General features: G+C 31.3%; 2 protein-coding genes across 2 annotated transcripts; one reads left to right on the top strand and one right to left on the bottom strand.

Annotated features, from left to right (window-relative positions):
* Nucleotides 1–159: 159 nt before the first annotated feature.
* Nucleotides 160–11,142, bottom strand: LOC116768594 (alpha-aminoadipic semialdehyde synthase, mitochondrial). Its single transcript, XM_061525496.1, has 20 exons — nt 10,956–11,142; nt 9,247–9,393; nt 8,909–9,085; nt 8,067–8,219; nt 7,653–7,799; nt 7,180–7,258; nt 6,159–6,286; nt 5,358–5,509; nt 4,539–4,661; nt 4,094–4,265; nt 3,920–3,990; nt 3,637–3,761; nt 3,317–3,551; nt 2,849–2,985; nt 2,656–2,768; nt 2,402–2,570; nt 2,239–2,333; nt 1,652–1,853; nt 916–1,092; nt 160–420 (listed from the first exon to the last, which is right to left on the bottom strand). Exons 1-20 carry the CDS (start codon nt 11,028–11,030, stop codon nt 302–304), a joined length of 2,796 nt encoding a protein of 931 aa, XP_061381480.1. The 5' UTR covers nt 11,031–11,142; the 3' UTR covers nt 160–301.
* Nucleotides 11,143–14,416: 3,274 nt separating this feature from the next.
* Nucleotides 14,417–24,492, top strand: LOC116768487 (ethanolaminephosphotransferase 1). The gene is made up of 9 exons (XM_061525504.1): nt 14,417–14,632; nt 14,887–14,955; nt 15,276–15,468; nt 18,263–18,389; nt 18,632–18,761; nt 19,462–19,619; nt 19,831–20,011; nt 21,307–21,489; nt 22,300–24,492. The coding sequence occupies exons 1-9, from the start codon at nt 14,582–14,584 to the stop codon at nt 22,360–22,362; spliced, it is 1,155 nt and encodes a 384-aa protein (XP_061381488.1). The 5' UTR covers nt 14,417–14,581; the 3' UTR covers nt 22,363–24,492.
* The last annotated feature ends 9 nt before the right edge of the window (nt 24,493–24,501 follow it).

Raw genomic sequence — 24,501 nt, forward strand, 5'->3', positions numbered from 1 at the left:
GTAGTTTTAACATAATCAAATTAATTCAGAAAGTTCATAACGTGCTTGTAAGAAGATAATTGCTGTATAAGATCGGTGTATGTTAATTTGAGTGATGGTTCATATAATGTAATATATTTTTATAATTAAATAGCAACTACTTGGAAGACAAAAACAAAATTACAAAATCGTAAATTTTATTTCATATATTTACATCAATGAGTACTTACTTAATATCAGTTCTTCATGCATAAATAAAATGATTTAATTAATCACAAAAACGTAATGTAATAATGTTTGATTATTCCTAGAACGCTCATTATCAGTTTAGAGGTCTTATGACTTCCTTAGCAGTGATTCCCTCGGCGCGTAATCTCGACAATAATGATTTGTACACGACCGGGGCGAAGGGTAGCACCACACCACGCTGTTGAATCTCACCTAAATATCAAAGAAATATTGCGTCATATTCATAGTTGTCAAGTTTAAAAAGATCTTAAATTCTACATAATTATTAAATTCTTTATTCTGTAACCTAAACACAAGTTTCAACGTCAAAATAAAAACGGCGTCATGTCAGTTCGCAATCATAAATCTTCTCATATGATAGTATCAATGCAAATCTATGAATGGAAAACAGGAAAATGCCTGTTAATCGTTTGACAAACGTGGAGTAAACAGTACCGTATTTGACTATTGAAATAGGCAACAAACAATTTAGAGTTTAACACGTTTCTCTTTCTCTTTCAAGTGATTTTAAAGTAAAACCAGTTGGAATATTATTCACTAAAATATTTTTCGACCAACCCGATAAATTACAATTAACTAAGTTAGCGGGCACACACTAACACTCGGCTACACATTTACGTCATGTTGAGACGGATATTTAATTATAAAACAACAATCTTTTTCTTAAAATTATATAGTGTCCCTTACCATCAAGTACCATCTTGGCTGCTATGGCAGTGGGCAGGCCGACAGTCCTCGCCATGGCGGTGTGTTGGGCGACGTCTCCCCTCACGGCCATGGTGACCTCACGACGCTCGCGGCGTCCGTCACTCCACGTCACCCCCACCTCGTGACGCAGCACCACGAAATCCGTTTCGTCCTTCTCTGGTTTTGTTTAACAAAACTATATCTTCAGATATGACTTAAGATATATTTACATTTATATTTTTATGCTACGATTCGTTTACTGTCCAGCAATCTTGATTTTGAGAAGATTAGACGAACGTGTCTTTTCCATTTTATTTATGACAATTTTTAGTAAAAACTTATATTGGGCTAACATTGTAGATAGTTGTCAATGAATAGTTATGGTTCTGACTTCTGAACACTCGTGGTTTGTCAGTTATATTTCCAATGTTGTTAACCTCAACGTCTCTGACTCTCCTTTTAATGTAACATTTCAAAACAATAGATAAGGTTACAACGATCTTGTTTGTGTGAACTTTTTATAGATTTGATTATCTTCTAAGATGAATCGTAATAACAAACAAGCTCATCAACAACAGTGAAGTTAATGGTGACTGTATTGATCTCGTCTGCCCGTGATCACGGTCGCTGCAAAGCAACCGAAACATCGAGAGTAATATCCGAAAATATTAGTTTAATTTCAATGAATACTCGCGTAAGTATTATATCTCATTATATAATGATATAAGTATCTAACCAAGTTGTAGTCTCTTGCTGAGGTAGAGGCTGAGCGTGTCTAGTGGTGTGCCGCACTTCACAATGAGGTCATCGCTGAGGAGACCGAGCGACTCTAACGCCGACGCCCCGACGCTTCCGAGACGCTCCGACAGACGAGTCTTCAGATTCTCATAGAATATCGACTGGTCCACTAGACCCAGCAGCTCGCAGGCGAACTGACGCTGCAGATACATCACTAGATCAGATTATCGTAATCATTGTGTTTAATATGAGTTTACAGTCCATTAAAAAAAAGGGTCAATCTTGAAAGTGGTATTAAGGTTGAATTGTATTCAGGTTTTACAAAAAGACGTGCACAAGGCTAAATACTAAATAGCTATTAATCATACACTCTATTTTTCATTGCCCCTTATATCAAAACTCCCTTCAGGATTGTTGAACTTAAATAACCGTCCGTAAGATTGTATTAAATAGTATCTAATTACTATAAAATATTAAGGGTTTCTAATCAGAAAAAATATATATTTTTCATAATAAATTAAGTGGAGGATATTGTCAACAAGAACGGCTTGATTTAACTCCATCGGACTAAATTGTTTGTTATACCCAAGTAATTTGTGGTCCCTCAGGGTGTAAGGATGGATGAGGGTTCGGGTCTACGAAGCCGAAGAGCTGCATTGCCTTCATAGTTTCAGCAAAACCTGCGAATATAATGTATTCAATGTATCTCTAGCTGCATATTGAATGTTTTTATTATTACAAGACATACCTTTGTATCTGAGAGTTCCCCTGAACATGGTATGGGCGTCGTCTATTCCATATAATGATGAATATTTCGTGCTATCCCGATTAGGGAAACCCTCGAACGCAAACCCGGGCAGAAAGTCTAAGTCCCTTGCTACTGACATCAATTCTCCTCCACTCAGTACCTCAACGACCTAAGCACGGACATTTCAATCACATTATAGAAGAAATACATGTATAAATATATTATATCTCATATTATAATATGTATATAAGAACCTGTCCTCGACTAAGGTATTTGGCTGCCGATATAGTGTTCAATAAAACGCCTCTCGGGTTCCAGGAGAATTTGTAGCGAAGTGCATTATCACTGAATTCAGGGGCTGGAAGACCTTGAATATACAAATATTACGATAAAATTCGAGCTGGATTTTTATTTATTATATGTAATAAGTTGTTTCGAAACACATACCTCCGCAATATGACACGAAAGAGTCAATCCTTCCTCCATGGTTTTGAACGTCGTGTATACATTCCAGCGCCAACAAGTGGTCAATACCAGGGTCAAGTCCGACCTCGTTCAGTATTGTTATACCAGCTTCTTTAGCACTTCAAACGTAAAACTTTCTCAATAAAACTTTCAAAGTCAATTACTAATTATCCACTATAAAAACAAATTAAACCTTTTTTTTTTGCAACTAGGGTTCGATGCTAAGATTATTTTTACTGCCTGATAATTAAAAAAAAAAGAAGGTGACAAAAAAACTATATTAATTAGGACTTTTCACTGCTTTGTCGTTGAGAATAATATCTTTTTTAAAATGTGATAATGCTATATAATAAAGAAAGTAACCATTAGCCTCATCACTAGAACGTGACGAACAGTCAAAAAAAATGTCTGTAACATTTATGAAGTAGTTATAATAAAATACTCTCTTACTCTTCATCCACCTCCTGCACCTCTGGTCGTACATACGAGGCTGTGACCATGTGTGTGCGGGAACTCACGCACGCGCGCGCCACCGCCCCGTGCAGCTCGTACGGCAGGAGCGATATCACCAGCCTGTTGCTTGAAGCTATCTTCTTCAAGGCCTGATCGTCACTCGCGTCTAAATACTCCGAACTAACCCCGTAGCGCTGTGCTAATTCATCCGCCTCCTCTTTTACTTGCGATGCTATAATACCAAGTAGTTTTAACTCAATAACAAGATAAGAATATATACACATATATATAATATATAGACTTTATTTAGTACTGACCGACAGTTACTGCAAATTTGCTATCCCTAGCGAGATACTCGACTACCGGAGCGGATACTAAACCACTGCCCAGAATCACTACGGGTGTTTGTTCGTCGTCACGTTCCACCTTATGACGGGAACGGCTAAAACATATTACCGTGACATCTGATATAAGAATATTAAACTATAAGTATATATAAAGACCTTGTTCATTATTTGCTTATACACAGATTAAATATTTTTAACTCTCGTCCTTAACCCTTTGGCTAATCATTGTGAATGTAGATTTATATTTACTTACATATTCGACATTCTTAATTCGTTAATGTATTCGTATGAGGGAGTCAGCTTGCCGTTGCTCGTTATTATAGCCTAAAATGTTTTCATAAGCTCATCAATAGTACATATCCAATGAAGTTCTAAGAATAATGAAACTTCCTGTAACGATTACGAATTCACATAATGAAGGTCTTACTCCTTGTACGACGGATGAGAATTTGTGTTCTTCGAGAGGTCTTGATGCATCGGAGCTCATGATATCTTCAGCGTACGGATAGAGGAGATCACCGAAGAAATCTGTTGATTCTCTAGGCAGCTGTGTCGGCATGTTGTCAATAGAACACACCAGCACACCTGGACCTTTGAAACTATAAAAAAAGTTTTAAACTAACGTTTTTAATACAAACAGAATATTTTGATATGGTTTATTAATGTCCGAATACATCAGCGACTTATACCTTAACCATGATCACATGCAGATGAGAAGAAAATTACTGTAGAGTAATCGAAATGTAATATGGAATGACAAAAAGCATGTGCTATATCCGAAATTCAGTTTTAATATATTTTTTAACGGAAGCGAAGTCACAGTACACGCTATTTAATAATATTATAATGTTGGTAATGTATTCTTTTGTTACCTCTTCGTGTCCTTGTTTCTGTCAGCGTCGTAGAGGCAGAACGGTGTGTCAATGGTCGTACAATCTGTCATGAACTCGATAGAGCCGCCGGGATCCGCTGATATGTCGCAAATGGCCAGCATTCTGTTAGAGAAAATAATTCTAAATACACTGGAATTTACAACACGGTATCTGTTTATAAAATAAATAGAAGTTTGATTTGTAATCACTATTTTCTCAACATATATGCAAACATAGCTGATACTCTATGATAAAATTAAATAAGGAAGAAAGAAAAAGTTAATGTAAGTAAATCAACATAAACATTGGTTTGGATTCTCTATTCAAATAACTTTAAAATGGATGCCAAATATGATCCTGGAAGTGGAGGACATATTTACCAACATTACCTTCATAATGAGTTCGTTTAAGAAAAACAATCAAAAAAATATTTTAAGCCGGTGCGATACTTGACATTTTATTTTGTCTGTTTGACATTTGATTGGTTGTTTTAAATTTAATCACATACAAAGAGAAATTTTATCTATTGGTAAAATATTTATTCTAAATATTGCAAGCGTAAGCAGAGTAAGGTTCATTCATCTATGATTATAACTTATGTTACTATTATGAGTCATTATTTATAATGACTCTTTAATTATATTAGAGCGTATTCTTTATATATTTCTGCTTTAAAACAAGTTCAGTAACCTTTCTACGAGACATTTTGGTAGTATCATTTTCGAAAATTTTGTCAGGAAACTAAACGCTTCGTTTTAACTTTGACTATTCAAACCTGATGAAGGATATGGGTTTACTAAAACATTATTTTAAGCCCACCGATGTGGCAATGCCGGCGCTCCAACGCTTTTCGGCAGCCAGGGTGTATGTGAAGGCATCAGCAGGTGCTTGGCATCAGGAATAGTGAGGAGCTTGGGACTGTCCACCGCCCAGTAGATACCGTTCAACAGAACTGATGTGTATGGAGCTATCTAATAGACGAATATAATAGTTATGCTGAAACTAATATTTTCGGATTACTACGCGTTATTTTATTGTTTTTAAAACTACCTACTCCCGATGTTTCAATGTCAGATATTCACATCTCGTGTGCCCGTGATCGCGGTTGCTGCCAAGTAACCGAAATGTTGGTAGTATATAGTTTTAAAAATAATAAAATAACGCGTAGTAATACAAAAAATATTAGTTTCATTTTAATGAATACTCCCGATAATCTTAGATTTCACAATTATACAGAATTGGATAGATATATTTATTCTTAAAATAGAGAATTATTTCGATATCTTATATATAATATCATAGAAAGAATAATCTTATAAAAAAAAATATTATCTGTGTTTTCCGATAAATTGTAATTTTCCGTAATTTTACAGACGCTATAGATAATAGCAAATTAAATTATTCTTATTAACTTATATAGATTAAAATAAGTTAAGATAAATATTTTCCTTGACTCTTAACGTACTCGTAAAACTTCATTTACTGCCTTCATTAGAGTCCACAGTTTATTCAGCCAATGTGAAATTGACTCTGTTATATTTTAGGTATATATATATATAATGTTATTCATTATACATTCAACTTAAGAGTAAAATTATTATAAGAGTTATAAAATAGTACCTTTTGTGCAAAAACGGATATGTATCTTTCAGGATGTTCTTCATATTCCTCGTGGTCATAACCGCCGCCGTTCTTCCTGACGAGATGATGGCGTCTCCTCACCTCACAACCGTATATTTTATTTGGGCCTGACCAAAAATAATACCTATCATTGTTACCGAACAATATTTTCATATTGGTTAAATAACCGTAACCGCATAACTTGACGTCGTTACAAAAAGATTCATTCACATAAATACGTCGACAAAAGATACACACAATACAAGAATAAGTCCCAATTCAGTGTGCGTGCCGCAAGTTTAAATCGTCACACTGACGATGAGAGTTAATAGTTTTTCACTCATAAATCAATACACATTATATTTTTAAGGTAGTGTATTGATTGAAAGACGGAAAACTCTTTGTATACAGTGTGACGAGGCAAAACTTGTGTTAAGTGTTACAATTTGTTCATATTATGTATGTAATATTAAATTCTTTGTTTTGAAGTCTCAATGAATCCTATGAATTCAAAAAAAAATAACCTTAAAGTTAAAATCTTAATAGCATAAGTTTATATACACAATTTAGAATTTGCTTATAAGATTTTTTGCCTCATTTATAAAAAATTATTCGCAGCTATCTTAGAATCAAACATAAAATAAAGCATCTAGTGAATGAATGTGTTTCAATATGATATAACATGTAGCATTTAAATTCTTATCGTCTTTACAATTTGCATTGAAAAATATTTTTTTCTTATTTATCTTCATTTAGCTCTTATAAGACGTCTAAGGAAGCCAACTTTAACTAACTGTAAATATCAAATTGATGGGTAATCGATTTTTATTCGTACAATATTCTATAAAAATATAAATAATATATATATATTTCAAGAAAAACAACTATAGTGATACAAATATTCAAACAAACATTTTTTTATCAGACGCTATCAATTAGTACTTAGCGATATTATAAATGTGGTCACAGATTAAACATATCACGATAACTCAAAACAAATTGATCGATGTATTGCACTTACTGCCGTGCTCAGCGACCTTCCTCAACATTTCTGGAGGGACATACTCGTGGGGCAGCTCCTGAAATATCTCTTGACTCCCCTACAAACAAAACAAATACAAGTGAAACAAACAAATGAATGCTAAATATTGTATTGCTTACAACGACAAAGATTATACATTAATACTATCTTATCATTTCCATATATTAAAAGTTTACGATCAAGAAAAATTCCGTTTCCTAGACTGGGTCAGTGGTACAAAATGTGTTTTGGATATGTCTTAAAAATAAAATTTTCCCTGATAAATAGTACACGTGAATCAAAGGAAACATAATATACAAGAAATAAATCGTCTTAGTAAGAAAATAATTAAGTGACGAGTATAATCATGCGCCTCTTAGAAGTTTTTTGACTAAGTCTACGTTCTATACCAATGGTGAAATACAGAACCACCTTTTTCGGAGTCGGTTTTAATTTGATGTGGAATTTATCACCTGTGAAACGTTCCCCGATCCAGTGAAAACGAAGGTGAGTGGTCCCAATGATTTGGGCATCATTCCGAGGGCGACCTCATAACCAGCGTCTCTTATAGCCTGTCGAGCCATCATCGAGTTTCGGTAATTGTGGGCTGGTCCGATATGCTATATAGGAACATTAATAAAAAAACATATACCAGCTTTTAAATTACACATATATATAATAAATAAATGCTAATAAATTATATAAGATAATACGTTTTGCTCAAATTTGCATCGCCACAGAGACAAAGCGTTTCCCATTTTTCATTCAATAACCTACGTTAATGCTTTAATAGTGTGCGAACTTGTGACTGAAAATTTAAACCATTCTATATGTATTGTGAATGTCAAGTTTCCGATAATATTACTATATTTTCCTGACAGTTATACCATGAACGGTGTGTGATGTCCTAAAGCCAGCAGTCGTAGTCCAAGCCCGTGTAGGATGTTGATCATACCCGCGACACCCGCGTATTTACCGAACGCTACAACCCGGTTACCAGCATCGTCCATCAGTTTCTCGTAATCTATAAGACGGATGTTCTGAAACACATAACAGATCCTATAACTATGTTTTTTTAAAATGAAATAAAACACTATCATCTCATCCGCCCGTGATCACGGTTGCTGTTAAAAACCCGAAACGCCGGTTTTATGTGGTTATGAAATAATAAACTTAGCTTCATTTAAATGAGATAAATCTTTAAATTATAAAATCATATAGTACGGAATGAAAATTTCCTATACGAAGATAATGTATTTAACACTTTTGAAAACTATTCCAAGAATTTTTCTTTATTAACTTCTCAAATTATTATTAGTATTCCTTTTTTAAAAAAGATTTTTATTCTATTGGATTGTGTGAGGTCTGTTTTTTTTTTTTTTTGTTGTGAACATAAATATAGCTGCGTGGTATTCATTGGATATAACATTAATTAAGTCTGAATATACGATAAACGATAATACAATATCGTTTTGTTATTGCGAATCATTTGAGTGAAGGATTTGTTGCGACTTATTTATATCTACTGAGCTAAATTTACTGTTTTATAAATAACATCGTATTAAATTTATGTGATAATTATAATTGCCCTAAACGTCTGTTTTCATTTATTGTTGTTGAATATTCTCGTAACATTTGCATGAAGTTGTATTATTTGAATTTCGTAACTTAAATACTTGTTTAAAAATCTCACTATCAGTATAGTATAGAAGTGTTATTGTTTAATTACCTTAGCTAATATAGCGTCCAACATGGGCATGTTTGCTTCCTGCGCCTTGATTGTATGAGAGAAGAAGCAATAGGTCTTGTTTGGTATCAAGAGATCTACGGGTGTTTGTTTGACGCCAAATATTACGCTCGCCTCGCTGATATCCTCTTGAATAATTGCTCCCGCGTTTATGTAAGACTATTTAAATTTTAAATCAAATACAATACGTACAAACAATTCAATTGTTTATGTATTTACAGAATATTTAATAGGTAGTGGCCATTTTGTCCTTTAAGGCTAAAATATTTTTTTAATCCATTTAATAGACAAGAATTAATATAATGATTTATATTTGGTACCTGCATAGGATAAGCTCGACGATTAGATGGCTGTACAATAACTTTGACGCCATTACGAACAAGTCTGTTGACATTCGAAGGCGAAAAGGGGGCTCGTCTCTCCCATACTGACTGATCTTCTCTTCTAATGGCGATAACCCGACGATGCTTAGAAGATACGATTTTAATTAGGGAATTAGGAATTAAAAAATTAGGATTTGAACTAAGGCTACCGTTTTAAAAAAAGCTTAATTAATAATTTGATATCTATATGAGAACTTTATTCAATAATTTTTAAAGGGGAAAATCATCAAATGACCCCTCTTGCCCTGGGTGGGGCAGGAGGGAGTGTCAGACTCCTACTGACTAAAAACCCCCCCGTACCTTCTCCTGCTCCGAGCCAGGCGCGGTACATCATTGCGCTTGCACCCGCAAAACGAATCCATAACTTACGCTTTTGTTTTCATTCAAATTAAATTTGTATTAAAAAAAATTACAGTTGCCGAAAAGTAACTTAATTAAAATTTTGTAATAAATCTTAAAAATACAGAGGTTGTTCGTCAAATAATTTCTAGCTTTATATGGTTTTGTTATTTCAAAATCAACATAAATCAAGTCAAAGCAATAGATGCAATTGGATCAATATTTGCCCAAGAATAATTTACTTACACGTAGACTTTAGCGATTACAAAAACAATACACACGATAAAATAGTTTCCATAGTAGCTGGGCTTAAATTTCAGTTATTTTGAATGATTGCTAACAACGAAATATCTTTAACAAACAATTTTATGCTGATTAAACTGTTATCATGTTATGTGATATTTAAATTCGAACAATTTTTATATTATAATAATAATATGGATAATTTTATGTATAACTACCTGTGCCCGCGACTTTGTTCGCGTAGAAAATGTACCTCACTACATTTCTTCTTAAACAATGTTAGAAATCGTATTAGCAGTTTCAATGAGTATAAACAGGCTTCTTGCATTGCTCACTCGAGATAAAGCTACACATAACTGTCCATGAGAAAAACAGGGCGTACACAGATCCACACCGACACAACTCATGATTTGTCCCTCGGTAATTTTTAACGGTAACTTTACATAATTTTGGTTCAAAGTAGTTTAAAATATTGCCATGAGAATGACGCATTTTCCCGCTATAAAGTAGTTTTTAAGTTATAAGTGTACAACAGACAGAGAAAAAATTTCAAAAATCATATTTTTGGCATCCGTTTCTTCTAGGAATACGCTATAGGGATTTATTATCATTTATTTTCAATGTACAGAATTGACCCCGTGAACGATTTTGTTATATGTAATTTTATATATAATTAATATGAACACCTCTTTTGATCTCACTCTCAGAATTCGTTTTTTTATAAGGATATCTTGATCAAAATTGAAAATTAACGCGTCTGTTGCTTAAAATATTTCTTGAAGCTGTATAAGTTTGTGCAAAAATTCTTTATTCAGCTATAATTAATATTATATAAACTTTTTTGCACTGTCTTATCATCAGTTCGTGACCTACTTTCACAAAGATTAGCAAATAATATTTTCTTAATTAAATGCACATTAAAATGACACGTTTTAAACTAAAATGTGAAAAAATATTTTAAAATATACTTTTATCATAAATAATATCAAGCTTTTAGAATAACAAGAAAAAATTATTTAAAAACACCTAATATTAATATAAAACTAATAATTGATTTCACTCACCTTTGACGTAGAATAATACACTATATTTTTTATGACTTGTTTCTTGCAACGTATTGCTGCTGTTCTGTGAAACATTCTAATAGTGTTATATATTTTAAAATAATTCTTATAACGTCGACGCTTCTCATACAAAACAGATAAGCGTAAGAGACAGCCGATGCGTTCGTTATGATGTATACTAATAATATGTTTATGATGTATCATTCAGGTTTTCTTTCAGATGTTTTAATCACTGTGACGTATTATCAGTGAGTGATTGGCGTGGGCATGGCGATTGATTGGCCCCTAACAGATTACACCTCCAATATTCATATCGATAACTAATCATATGATTGTTATACAAATTTTAATGTAACCAAAAAGTTTACTCCTTTATATTATACATCGGATATGATCTTGGTAAACATATATTTAATTTAAATCATTGATTTTATTTTTTAAATAGATATAACTTTTTCATCTTTATAAAAGTTCGGTATTGAAAAATACAATTCTAACATATAGTTCGTTTTTAAATAAAAATATAGAGTAGGCTTTTGGTTGAAGTGACGATTAAAATTAAGTTACTATTACTCTTGCATATGAAATGATAAAATTGACTATTGAAATATTCTAAAAATCTTTAATATCCAAATATAAACAATATGAACTAAAGCAATCAAGTTAAAATTGAGCTCCATAAACTATATTTGTTTGAGAGTTTTTCTATGAAAAAAGTTCTTCCGTTCCGGAAACAAGTTTTAATATGTAGAAATATATATTTTTGTTTAACAAACTAAAATTTAACTAGCTGAAACAATTTTGTCATATGTAAAATTTTCTTAAGACCACCGATTTCCGAAAACTGAAGCTAAATAGAGAATAATAATAACAAAAAAAAACTATTTTAATTTAAAGCTTATTTAATTTTTATTTGAGGAATAGTAAGATAATAGAGGCTTTAAATTCCATAAATTACAATACAATTGTATATATTAATATGTATCTCGTATGTAATGTCTACACACTTGTCGCTATGCACCGACATCGTGACACTTGTAAACATTACATTGGCATACAAACAAACGAAGAGTCTTAAGATGACCTAAATTCATTATCAGGAATCACGGAAACTTCTGATGTGATTGTAGAAAAAATCCATCAACAGCACAATGCACGGTCAAAAGTCAAGAACAGAATTATTGTTTAATGTTTATCTTAACTTAAACTACAAACATGGTGATAAAAATAGATTTAGTTTTTTTTTTTTTCATTATTCTAACCTACTTTTGAAATCATTAATTTTAGTTTTAGACTACTGTTTAATTTAATAGCTTTAGACTTTTTTCTGCGGTTACGTACTATAAAAACAGCATTTTGTGTTAAAAATTGTCATTAAAAACATATTTTTTCTCTTGTACGTGTTAAAGCATTGACTTAATAACTTACTTACTATGAATGTAGCGCGTCTTTTAATAAATTACATTCCTAATGGATCCTATTATTAAAAGCGATAACCCTTTGATAGTATTTTAAAAAATTTACATCTTATCTAGTATTAGTATACATTTTATCTATTTTGGTATTTATAATTATATATGCTTCGAATTTTTTAACATTTACCTAAACAGAACCACCTACATATAACTGTAACTATATACTACTAATTTATAATTATTATTATGTCTGATATTTATAACTTTACGTATTAGTTTTTGACGGAATAACTTGGGAGCAGAACTTAGAGTTTTTGCAAAAGGGAGTAGATGCTAAATGTACAAAAAAAAAACATTATATTTAGAGAACGGACTGGAAAATTAATGGAGTAAACTTTATCATTTTTTTCAATTTGAGTCTTTCTGTCTGAATAGCGCGGGATTTGTTTCTCTATATTAAGTTCTCGCGTCATTTATATTGCAGCATAATAAATTTTAAAACCTTTAATAACAATTTATTACCTTGTTACGTACGCGCAATATATTAAAAAATAAATGAACATCGCCGGGGCAATATCGTTGTATGGATAAAATATCCGATTACGAGTAACGTTGGTGAACGAACACCAAGCCGTATGAACCAGAAGATTCCTGATACCACCCAAGCTATGGAATGGGATTGCTATCCTAACATCGGGGCAATCATGTAGTTTTAGGTATAGGTTATAAGTTTTAATATGTTATTATTAATATAATATAGGTACATATAGTAAGTTTCGTAGTTTTCATGGAACCTCTGGTTGCCACCCTCTATAATGAACTACCAAAATGACAGAATCTTAAAAATAGGATTTTTTCCTTTTCCTCTTAGAATACTTATTTTCTTTAAAAGCGAAGCTTTCAAGAGGCGGTTGACGAACTACTCTATTTATTTTATACAGTCTTCAGAAGAACCTTGTGTTTTAAAATAATAAGGTTCTAGGAAATTGAATAATCACTGCTCAATGCTTCTACTTAATCATTACCCAAGATGAATAAATTGTCATAAAACGCTAAAATAAAATATAATATACTTAACCAGGGATAAATATTACTTTTAGAAACTTTTATTAAACTTATAGATAATTTGTATATATCTAAAATAACGTATTCACTCATTTTTAAATACGTCTGATCTACATACTTCAAAGTCTAGATTATTTTAACTTAAAAAGACGTTAGTCACTACTTTTTGAACAAGTAATTTAATGCGAACTCATGATCTACGTAGTGATTTGATGTGATGCTGATGTTTGATTATGATACCTATATGCATTTTGAACTTCTGTGGTTATTGTTGACGTGAAGATATGACTTGACTTTAGTTTAAATGTATATAATTGATCTAAGCTTTTAATCTATACTGATCAAAAATTTTTATCTGTCTGCAATTTTATCGGTTCTTTCAAATATCTCAATACAAAGTGTATGTGTAACTTTGTGTTGCAGGTGTGTATTAAAGTGTCATGTGCTTTTTTCTGTCAATGAATTATGTATTTTTATATGGACAGTACCTTTCAGTATGCATATCTTGCCGTACCTTGATTATATATTTCCTGATTGTAATAATAACCTTACTAATTCAGTTTCTCAAGTTGATCCCACATAGCTCTCCTTAAAGTCTGTCACGGGTTAATATAGTCTTAAAAATTGCAATACGCTTTATAATAAAAAAGTTTTTTTGTTCAAAGAAAATTAAGGATTTTTTTATCATTTACCAGACCATTGACTACTTTAAATCTTAGTCGTACTGAATTTAAAAAATTTGGTAATTCCTTAGGAGATCAGCAAAAAATTTATATTTGAACATGAGGATTGGCCATATTACCTTTCAATTTTAACTTCCATTCAATATACTATGGTTGGTTGGTTGTTTTAAAAATTGCCTTCATCCAATTCAATATATTATATTGAATGAATTTTGCATACAACAAAGATGTCATTCAAAACATCAATGACATCAATTGTCAATGTCAATTGTCAGATTTAAACATCATAAACTAAATTAATCGTGTCAAAATCTTTAGTTGCAGAAGCAATGTTATGCGTTATAGGTCGTTGTTGGAATTAAAAATTTATTCAATAACTTATACTCCTAGGAGACTATTGTAAAGATAATCAGTGATCAATTTGTGATTCTTCTGATCCTGTAATTATAATTTTAATACCATTATGTCTCGTTTCCTATCAAAAGACCAGCTAGAAGGGTTCGAAAAATATAAGGTAATTGAGAAATATAATACAAAAGTGCTTAAAAAAAGAAAAAATAAAAATAGTACGAAACTAAAATTTTGATTATTATAAAATTGCATTGAAAATGTGTATTAGATAATTTTATTTAAATTTTATCGCAACCCATCCACCGGCTTCTATGTTACCGGCTAATTTGGGGATGTTCAAGATTTTTTTAAAGTATTTATTGAAAAAAAATTGTCAATTTCATCATGTTATGCTATAAATTGTTACTTTTGTTTCAGTATAACTCCATAGACACTAGTATACTGAGTACCTATGTTATGCATCCATTTTGGAACTGGTGTGTCCAGGTATGATTTTGTAGTAATATAAATTAAAATACGTTAGATATCCAGCATTTCTGATACATAATTTATATAAATTGTATATACATTCCACTAACATTTTGTAAAACTATAACTATTTTAAACTTGCATACATTTAACTTATTTGGATCTTTGTCATTATAATATATAATAAAAAAAATATTTATTTCTAAGTTTACAAATTTCGAACACTTTATTGCAATTCAATTTCACAATTAAATGCTTCTAATATAATAACCATTAGTTGGTATCTATATTAATCGTAGATTAAATTGCACTCACAAGTACCTATTAACATTTTGCAGTTTTGTCCGGTATGGGTGGCACCCAACCTGCTAACATTTTCTGGTTTTCTGCTGACGGTTATTAACTTTCTGTTATTCTCCTATTATGATTATGGATTCCATGCGCTATCGAAGGAGAATTTCACAAACGATAGCATACCAAACTGGGTGTGGGCTGTTACCGCTGTCAATTTATTTGTGGCTTACACACTCGGTGAGAATCATATTAAAATAATCATTGCAGAACTAACATCACACGATATACAGTAGCTTAGAAAAGCAGTTCATTAATAAGTAACATTCTAATAAATTTTGATTAAATTTAACAATTTAATTTTTAATATCATTACAATGAAGTATTTGCCGCTTCCAACACTTTTCATCAAAATAATGTTATTAATAATGTAAAAAGAAAAATATTAACATTTTATATTTAAATAAAACAGTTAATGCATACACAAATGTATTTTTCGAAGACGTCCAAAGGTTAAGTTACTTCAACAAATGATTGGAATTTTTTTACACATTTAATAATAACATGTAAAAACGGTAATCATATAAATCCTTTAGTTCATTGAAAAACATTTTATACATCAATACAATAAAGCATATATTATTTATAGCAGTGTCAATTACTTTATTAAATTTATTGATAGAAATGTCTTGATGTATGGTTGTCTGTAGTGTGAAAAATACTGAACTGATTTTGTTAATGCTGATTTCTTTATACATAAGAATGACAAAAATAAGAAAGATTCGTTATTCAATAGATCACAGTACAGCTGCCCGTATTTTGTCTGCAGACAAGATATGGGGAGCATCTTTAACATTACATTTTTATCAGTCTTCTCAAATGCCCTTTACTATCAGCGACCATTTGATAAGTGAAAAGTTTAACATCCTTGTTAAATCATTATTTGTACATCATATCTCAAATATGCTATACAAGGCATTAAAATTAGACGTTGTTACAAAATGGCGTTCTATTTTTATATAAAATATTAATATACGTATATTTCGTAAAACTTGACCTTGTACGTCAATTGTTATAGCACGACCTTTTTGTGTATGTCATATAATTATCTGAGATATTTTACATATTATGTAATTTGTAAATATTGATCTTCTAAATACGATTCTTGTTAGAATCGTATTTAGTAAATAATAATAATATTTCGAGCTCAGTTTTGCTTTGGAGAAAGATTTTTTTATATTCCTATTTAAAATAGTAAACAGTTCTTTCTCATTTTGAAATGAATATCGAAAACAGAAAAAAAAAATGCAAAGGTATATTTCATTCAGCCATGAAACGCGTTCGTAAAAAGTATTAATTACATTACGACGCTAATTTACGTTATCTCATAAACATGGAATCAACTGCGTCTGTACAAATAAATTTTGAAATATTTTTTCTTATAAACAATAAAATTTAATTAGTATTTTTAATCACGAGTAAATAATATAATATTAACGATTAGAATTTCTGTTTTACTTAATTCGTCCAGAATATTCTCAACGCTTACCACAAATTTTTAATACATACGTTGCGGCGACGGTTTCTAATTGAATAATTGAAACGCCTCGTATGTAGTTACTATACAAACTTGTGTTAAGCATTATGTTATTGTTATGAGCAAATATTTAAAAAAAACTTAGCTGTTTGTCGTTATATTGGTATTACTAATAAGGCCAAATCTACTCGTATTTAATCGAAGTCTATTACATGAGAGGTGTTTTAAAAATAATATTCTTATTAGTACGTATGTTTGTTTTTATCTGTTGCTCGTTAAATAAAAACAGATGGCTCTGGTACTGTTTTAAGGAATGAATGAATTGAGTTTGTTTATTTTATCGTATTTGTATAGAACTACTCGTGTATTATAGGTATCTAATATATTTTTGTTCTTGTATATAATTATTAAATCCATTGAAAAATGTTCCAAATGAATGAAAACCAAACGTTTTTCTTTTTTTTTTATTATTTAACTTGAGCCAAGCTGTACTCTGACGTTTTGTCTGCGAGTTCCCAGATTCTAATTGTAATCGATCGATAAATCTCAAATTTTCATTAATAAAAATTTAATTCACATGTTAAATTTAAATTTATCCTTAAAACATCGTTACGTGTATAAAAGTGGATACTTACAAGTATAATTTTTATAACGACTACTTACTCAGTGCGATAGGTTCAAGTCAAATAAATGCTTAGAATTATTTTTATAACAATAAAAAAAAAATATTGTAATGTATTTTTTATTTAAGCCTAGACTGAGAAAGCCTTTGCATCGTCTACTTATGTAATCATACAAATGGAGGGAAGCTACGACATTCATTATACAATTTACAAATGATTTGAGCTTCATCTTAAATGTAAGGTTTGACTGAAATCGCTGTAACTTCGTTGAAATTGATCATAATGGCGTTTTTAACTCCTGCATAAATCATCTCACATGCGATACTACTTAACTTAGTACTAGTTTTCGCTCGTCAAAATAAAAACGTAAAGTTTACGGTTTTGCATTCGTAAATTACATGTTTGTGTCAGCTTACATACGTCACATAAATGAAATTCTGTGACCTTTTGTTTTTAATTCGACGAACAAAACTAGAGGTAAGGATAAAAAGTTGGAACGCTACGTTATATTATTTTGCTTTTTAATAAAAAAATAGTGCTCCCAATGTAATTATGGAATAACTATTTTTATAATTATTACGTATGTACTTGTCTTCTCAAACGTAATCTTTGCTAATATAATTAAACAACGCGGACGAAGTCGCGGGCATCATATATTATAAATCGTATCCCAGGTATTATGGAACACGTCATAGGTTAAAAGTTATAAATTAAAACGATCTATTACTTTCTTGGCTTTACTATTTTGCTATTATAAAAATTATATTATGTTATAGCTATACAAGTGTGCGTTGGTGTGTATGAGTGTGTGTGTGTGTGTGTGTGTGTGTGTGTGTGCGTAATAATTAATTAAAATGGCAGCCGTTTTTCGCAGACGGTATTGACGGTAAGCAAGCCAGAAGAACAGGCAGCAGTGGTCCACTGGGTGAACTCTTCGACCACGGTTTGGACTCATACTCGACCGTGCTCATACCGACATGTTTATACAGCATATTTGGAAGGTAATGACCAACAACTTTAGTTACAACCGATGGCTTAAAGAAAAGACACTGAACGCGATGTCCCCTATGAAATATGTACGAAGCTAATTAATAACAACATAGAGTTAGATTTTTATTTAAAAAAAATATGATAATTGTTCTGAAGACGTAAAAACACAAATCTCTCCTACTTTAAAAAAAAATATTAATTTCCAGAAATTCTATTCAATCACATACAAGTTTATATATACAATTTGTTTCAGGGACGAGCTGACCCCTCTCAGATTTTATTTCGTTATATGGAACATATTTCTAAACTTTTATTTGACACATTGGGAGAAATACAACACCGGTGTCATGTTCCTACCGTGGGGCTACGACTTTACCATGCTCGTAAGTTAGAACACCCGTTATGTTATATTTAAATCATCCTGTATACATTTTTTTAAATGTCCATCTAGTACGGAAGACTGAATTATTTGATTGGGAGCAGTAAACGGAGGCCGCGTAAGTCTACCGGCACAAATTGGCACTGCTAACGGAGAAAATTGAGTCTTATTGCTTTAAGATAAAGCTGCTATTAGTTTTTACCGCACTTGCGAATATAAAGATGTGCTCCTCTCGTACGTACATACGCTTAGTTGGGTATCAAGCTAGGAAAGTATTTTAAAAATAAAGAAAATTGTCATTAGACTGCATTCAACTTCCCTTTAACAGTTGAAACTTACGAAATAAATATTACATATGGAATAAATAAAATTGAAGTCACTGTATATGACATTAAAATAACCGCTTCTCATTAAGTGCGTAGGTATGTATGTTTGTCTGTCTATCTGTCTGTTTGTTCCGCTTAATTTCTGATAAGACCAGACAGATTTTACTAGGACTCTAAGCGATAGACAGCTGATGTATCAGGGAATAACTCAAGCTATTTCTATTTTAATAGTATAAGTAACGTACTAACTAAACCGTAAGACTGAAGTTCCATACTCAGGTAGTATATGAATAAAAAAAAATTAAATCATACAACATGTCTGAAAGCATTAGACTACAAATAATATATTTTTAGTGAAGTGTGTATTCGCCCTTCTAGGGCTCCTGTATCCTCCTGCTGGTGACGTCACTGATAGGTCCTTCAGCGTGGCACGTCACCTTACCGGGCGGTCTAACCCCCGGCGTGGTGTTTGAGATCGTGCTATACTTCTCCGCCATCATAACGAGCCAGACGGTTATATTGTGGAACATTTATAAGTACGTTTAGTCGCTTTTTTTTATTAACCCGTTTCTTTCGTGCAAGGACTCTATACTCTGAGCCGTCAAGGTCGTTACAATTTAAGTATGATAAATTTAATTGATACATGATTATTGCAATGATTAATATTGCTTTGGTAGTTCAATCATTTCACCTCTACTGTAATATTTTTATTTTGTTTCAATATTGAATTAAATGTATATTTTCCAGATCATATCGCGACGGTACTGGTAAAATGCGTCCATTCATAGAGGCCGTCCGTCCCTTGTTCCCGCTAGCCATCTTTTTTATTCTGAGCACAGCCTGGGCACTTTACTCTCCTAATGACGTCATTAACAAAGGCCCGCGACTGTTCTATATCTTGACAGGAACCATTTTCTCAAATATCAACGTAAGTAATATTGTATATATATATATATATATATATATATGTGTGTATATATATATATATATATACATATATTCAATATATGTTCTGTATGACATCCGATGCTAATAAGAAGAGGGCACAGATCAAAACTTGAGGAAATTACTTCAAATTAATTAATTACAATTTATCTTATGTGCATCGTAATAAAAAATAGTATCCACTAAACTCCTTGATGTCGAGGCCTCTCCAGATAGACCCGCACAGAACACAGCTCGAAACTAATGGTTGACTTAACATAGAGGGACTACAGCCTCTGATCCCACATCACCGTCGCATAGGAGATGATGAACGCCCAGGGTTTTAGTGGGTTCGAATCCCACCAACACTCTCAGTCTGTATCTCTGAGTCTGTCTATAAAAAAGGGGGACTACAGTCTAACTTAAACAGGAACAGCATAACGTCGAAGCTGACCTTGCCTTTTTTTGACCTAGACGCAAATATCTTCTCCCAATGATCATCCATACCTTAAGTACCACGGGTTTAGGTTTGAAAACTTTTTTTCTCCTCTAGCCTGAGTCAGTCAGTGTATCGGCAGGGATATTTTCTATCAAAGCCGAGATAATTTGGTAACAAGAGACCTATTGACTCTCTCTATGGTGGATACGCTCGTATCTATGCTCTATGGTACGTACCGTTCGATCTCTGCGAATGCCATAGTGATTTAAGTCTTGTGCTGGAACCTCACTCCTGAGGCAAAACTGATATCAAGCTTTAGTTGTGGCACAAGCAGTTAAGAGTCCACAGACTAACCTTTACAAAAGGTAGAACTCCGCCTCCAGGTTCGTTATAAGGCAAATAGCTGGAGTATAGAAAAATATGTAACATTAACAAATTTGGATTGAGATTTACTAGACTATTCACCCTATTCTCGGATTCAGAGCGTTCCTTTAAAATACACAACCGATTCCATTTATTAGGTAGTGACATATCCCCAAACTGTAACTTGGCGCTTAAAAGCGGTTCATTGAGACCGAGGCCGAGACTCGCAAGGAATCTCGGTGTAATTGCAAAAATAAAAATCTTCATGAGCACCCGTATTGAGTGAATTATATGTTAAAATATCTAACTAAGAATTTTAATTAATAATAAGAAGGAAAAAATTAAGGTATTGTATGTGCCTATTTGTATGCATGGTCTGTACACCACCAGTGGGCGCAACCTAAAATATATACGTCAAATAAATTAAATTGATGTGAATGAAAAATCTCATTCACTCTTCAATTCTGATTGATGAGTGGTCGGATGCTGTTCTGCAGTGTCGTCTGATCGTGTCTCAAATGAGTGACACATGCTGCGAGTCCTTCAATGATCTTCTAATACCATACGCGGCTGTAGTGTTCGCTTGCCTGTACGGCGTCTCCGAGGCGGTGGAGCTGGTGCTGCTGTCGCTCCTCACGGCTCTGGTGTCCGTAGCGCACATCTACTACGGAACACACGTGGTGAGTTACTACATTATGTGCATAATACTCTTATTTCAAAACACATTAAGAGATCAAGAAAATTCGAACTTTTTGTTCATTAAAAAAAATATATAGCAAATCTTTGATAAAATAGATAAAATAAAATAGTCGCACCGGGCTAAATAAAAAGCAATTATATCGTTGTAGTTCCTAGGTTTTGTATCTTCAATAAAAAATAACAAATAATAATTCTATTGAATATCAGGAATGAAAAATTTTTTTTTTTTTGTCTTATTCTTGGAGTAAGGACTCAAATTATACAACAATTTACGAGTGAGCTACATATCTGACTTTGAATAACAATTATGAATTCTCTGCTGTTTTAAACGTATCCAATAAGAATGTTAAAAAAGTAAATACAGTTTTTTAAATTTCGAAGAAAATTTATATTTTTTTTATTCCTTAAATTTTTACTCAAGTATATATTTTAAGTAAACGTTTATATATAAAGTATCAATAAAACCATAGTAGTGTACATAAATAATTTATATGCAATTAATCATAATGTTATATTTGTTATGTAAATGTACCTACCTACAATTGTATGAATTGTGAATTAAAAGTTAAAATGGAGAACAAAGTGAATATTCTTGGCATAATATCGATTTAAACAGATGACTTATAGAAAAATAATTATAAATGTATGATTAATTATTGTATGATAATAAGTTTTATATTTGGTAAGCATACATTTAATGCTGTATGTGTAACATTGCTAGGACGTGGAGGTCCGTCAGTGTGACAACATTATAATATGTAATGAATTTAAATATTCCGTTTTATTTTCAGGTACAAGAAATGTGCGAACATTTTAAAATTTCCTGTTTTAAAATTAAGTCAAAATCGAATTAATTTTTTTTTAATTTATATTATGCAATTAACCTGGTCATAGTTCACTATTGTTTTTTTTTTTTTTGTTTTGTAATGTATGATCTGAGTTTTTGTCGATTTGAAATTATTTTAAGTAATTGTTTAGCTTATGATAGGTAAATTTTTAAGGCCATTGCCATAGGGGCTTTTTAATATTATTCTATATACTAAATAGATATAATATCTATAGAGAAGTATCCTGAACGTATATACATATATTTCGATCTTTTGTTTTTGTTGTTATTAAAATTTAGGAAAGATTCATGAATTAAGTTTATGGATTATTGTTCAAAAATATTTTTTGTATATTATGTACGATTACTTAGACCTTTGATATGTCATAGTTTAAAAAAAACTATTTAACAAACAAATTTGATATCTTTCCGATTAGGATTATATTGGTAATGTGTATTATAATGTTTTTTAACGGCTTTTAAAGATTTTTTATTCTTTTTTATAATTAGGAATACGCTTCAAGTAATTTAATTTGCGTAAAATATATTCAAAATAAAATTTCTTCCTAAAATTGATATTATAATTAATAGCAATGTTATTTTTACATTTTATTGTAATAACAACAGTGAATGCATATCATAACTAATAATTAATTATGGTTACCTTAAAGTTGGGTTTAATAAAAACAAGCTTGTATATTTTTAGATTAGTAAAAGAATATAACGGAAGTCTCGTAGATTAGATAAAATTTTAAATGGCAACATTTTAGAGCTGTCAATTGAATGTGTTGATTAGAATGGCCGTTTAAACTTTAAAGCCAATTTTGCTTCATTCTTTAATATCCTGTAAGTTTCTTCGTATAATTAATTTTGTAGAGATGTATCTGTTGTGGCGTCGTCCGCAACTGATTGGCTGGACGTTGGTGGATTCATTGCATACAAACAAGACAGTTAACGTGAATTTTCAGTGTTGTTATCATTTATTTGAAATTGTATAATTTAAAGTACGGCAATTACGTTCATTAGTTTCAATTTCAAACCGAAAATTCATTATTTAAAGTATTAATGTCATTACTTGAACAACCACTGCTGGATTCAACTCAAGGAAACGACGTAATTTGAACCTTATTTACATTACGTTGCTTACTAAAATAGTGCATTTATATGTTTTAAAGACAAATCAATTTATATTATTACCAAAAAAATAAAAACCCCTTCCATTTATACAAGTCAATTCAAAGTGGTTTATAACACTAGCGTTATTAAATTTTGATGTCTAAATGTTGTGTCCCATTGGAGTCCTCATAGAAAATTGTTGAAAATATAATTGTTCTATAAGGTATGGTAATAAATAGTTATGATGTTGTATGTACTATCTCAATTTTTTATGTAAATTGAGATTAAAATCATACCCGACCGCACGTCTGAATGGTGTGTCGATTACTTTTTTTTTATTGGTCAAATAATCAGCTTTATATAATGGTATGTATTGTGTATTATTAAGTAATTTAAAATGACTATCAACTATTGCTTGTTGTGTAGAGCACAACACAACCTTTTTAGTCCATTGCCAAAAATTTTTTTATGTATAATGTTTTATACATAGTATTTATTTTTTAATAGCACAGTGTGTTTAACACTTTAAAATGTTTATTGGTATTTTTTTTTATTCTCCAAAATTGCCAAAAAATTGAAATCAAATTTAATTAAATAAAAAATTTCGTGTCTATTTAGTCTCTTTTACCTTAAATTGTGTAATGAAAGAAATACATCAACATAAACTATTATATGATAATTAAATTCATATAATTTACACGGAAGCATATGTTCCTATTTTGCTCTTTCCCTTATAAACTTTTTTATATATTTACAACTACTGTATTCGTTTCCTATTAAAAGATCTGATACAACTATGGATATTGTCAATAATTTATCATTATCGTTTTTTTGTCTAGTTCATCTGAATCTCTGTAAATGGAGACACTTGGATTTTTTTTGTAACTAACAATTTTTTTGTAGATTAGTTTTCAATAACATTTAATATGTTGTGCTCAAATGTTATTTGTACCTGTTTATTTTTTAAGTGTATATTTCATACTTAACAGTCAACTGTAAATTATGCTATTATACTACTCATGGTAATAAAGAATTAAATCTATGTGTGGTC

The sequence above is a fragment of the Danaus plexippus genome, chromosome 4 (genome assembly GCF_018135715.1).
Source record: "Danaus plexippus chromosome 4, MEX_DaPlex, whole genome shotgun sequence".
NCBI classification, from domain to species: domain Eukaryota; kingdom Metazoa; phylum Arthropoda; class Insecta; order Lepidoptera; family Nymphalidae; genus Danaus; species Danaus plexippus.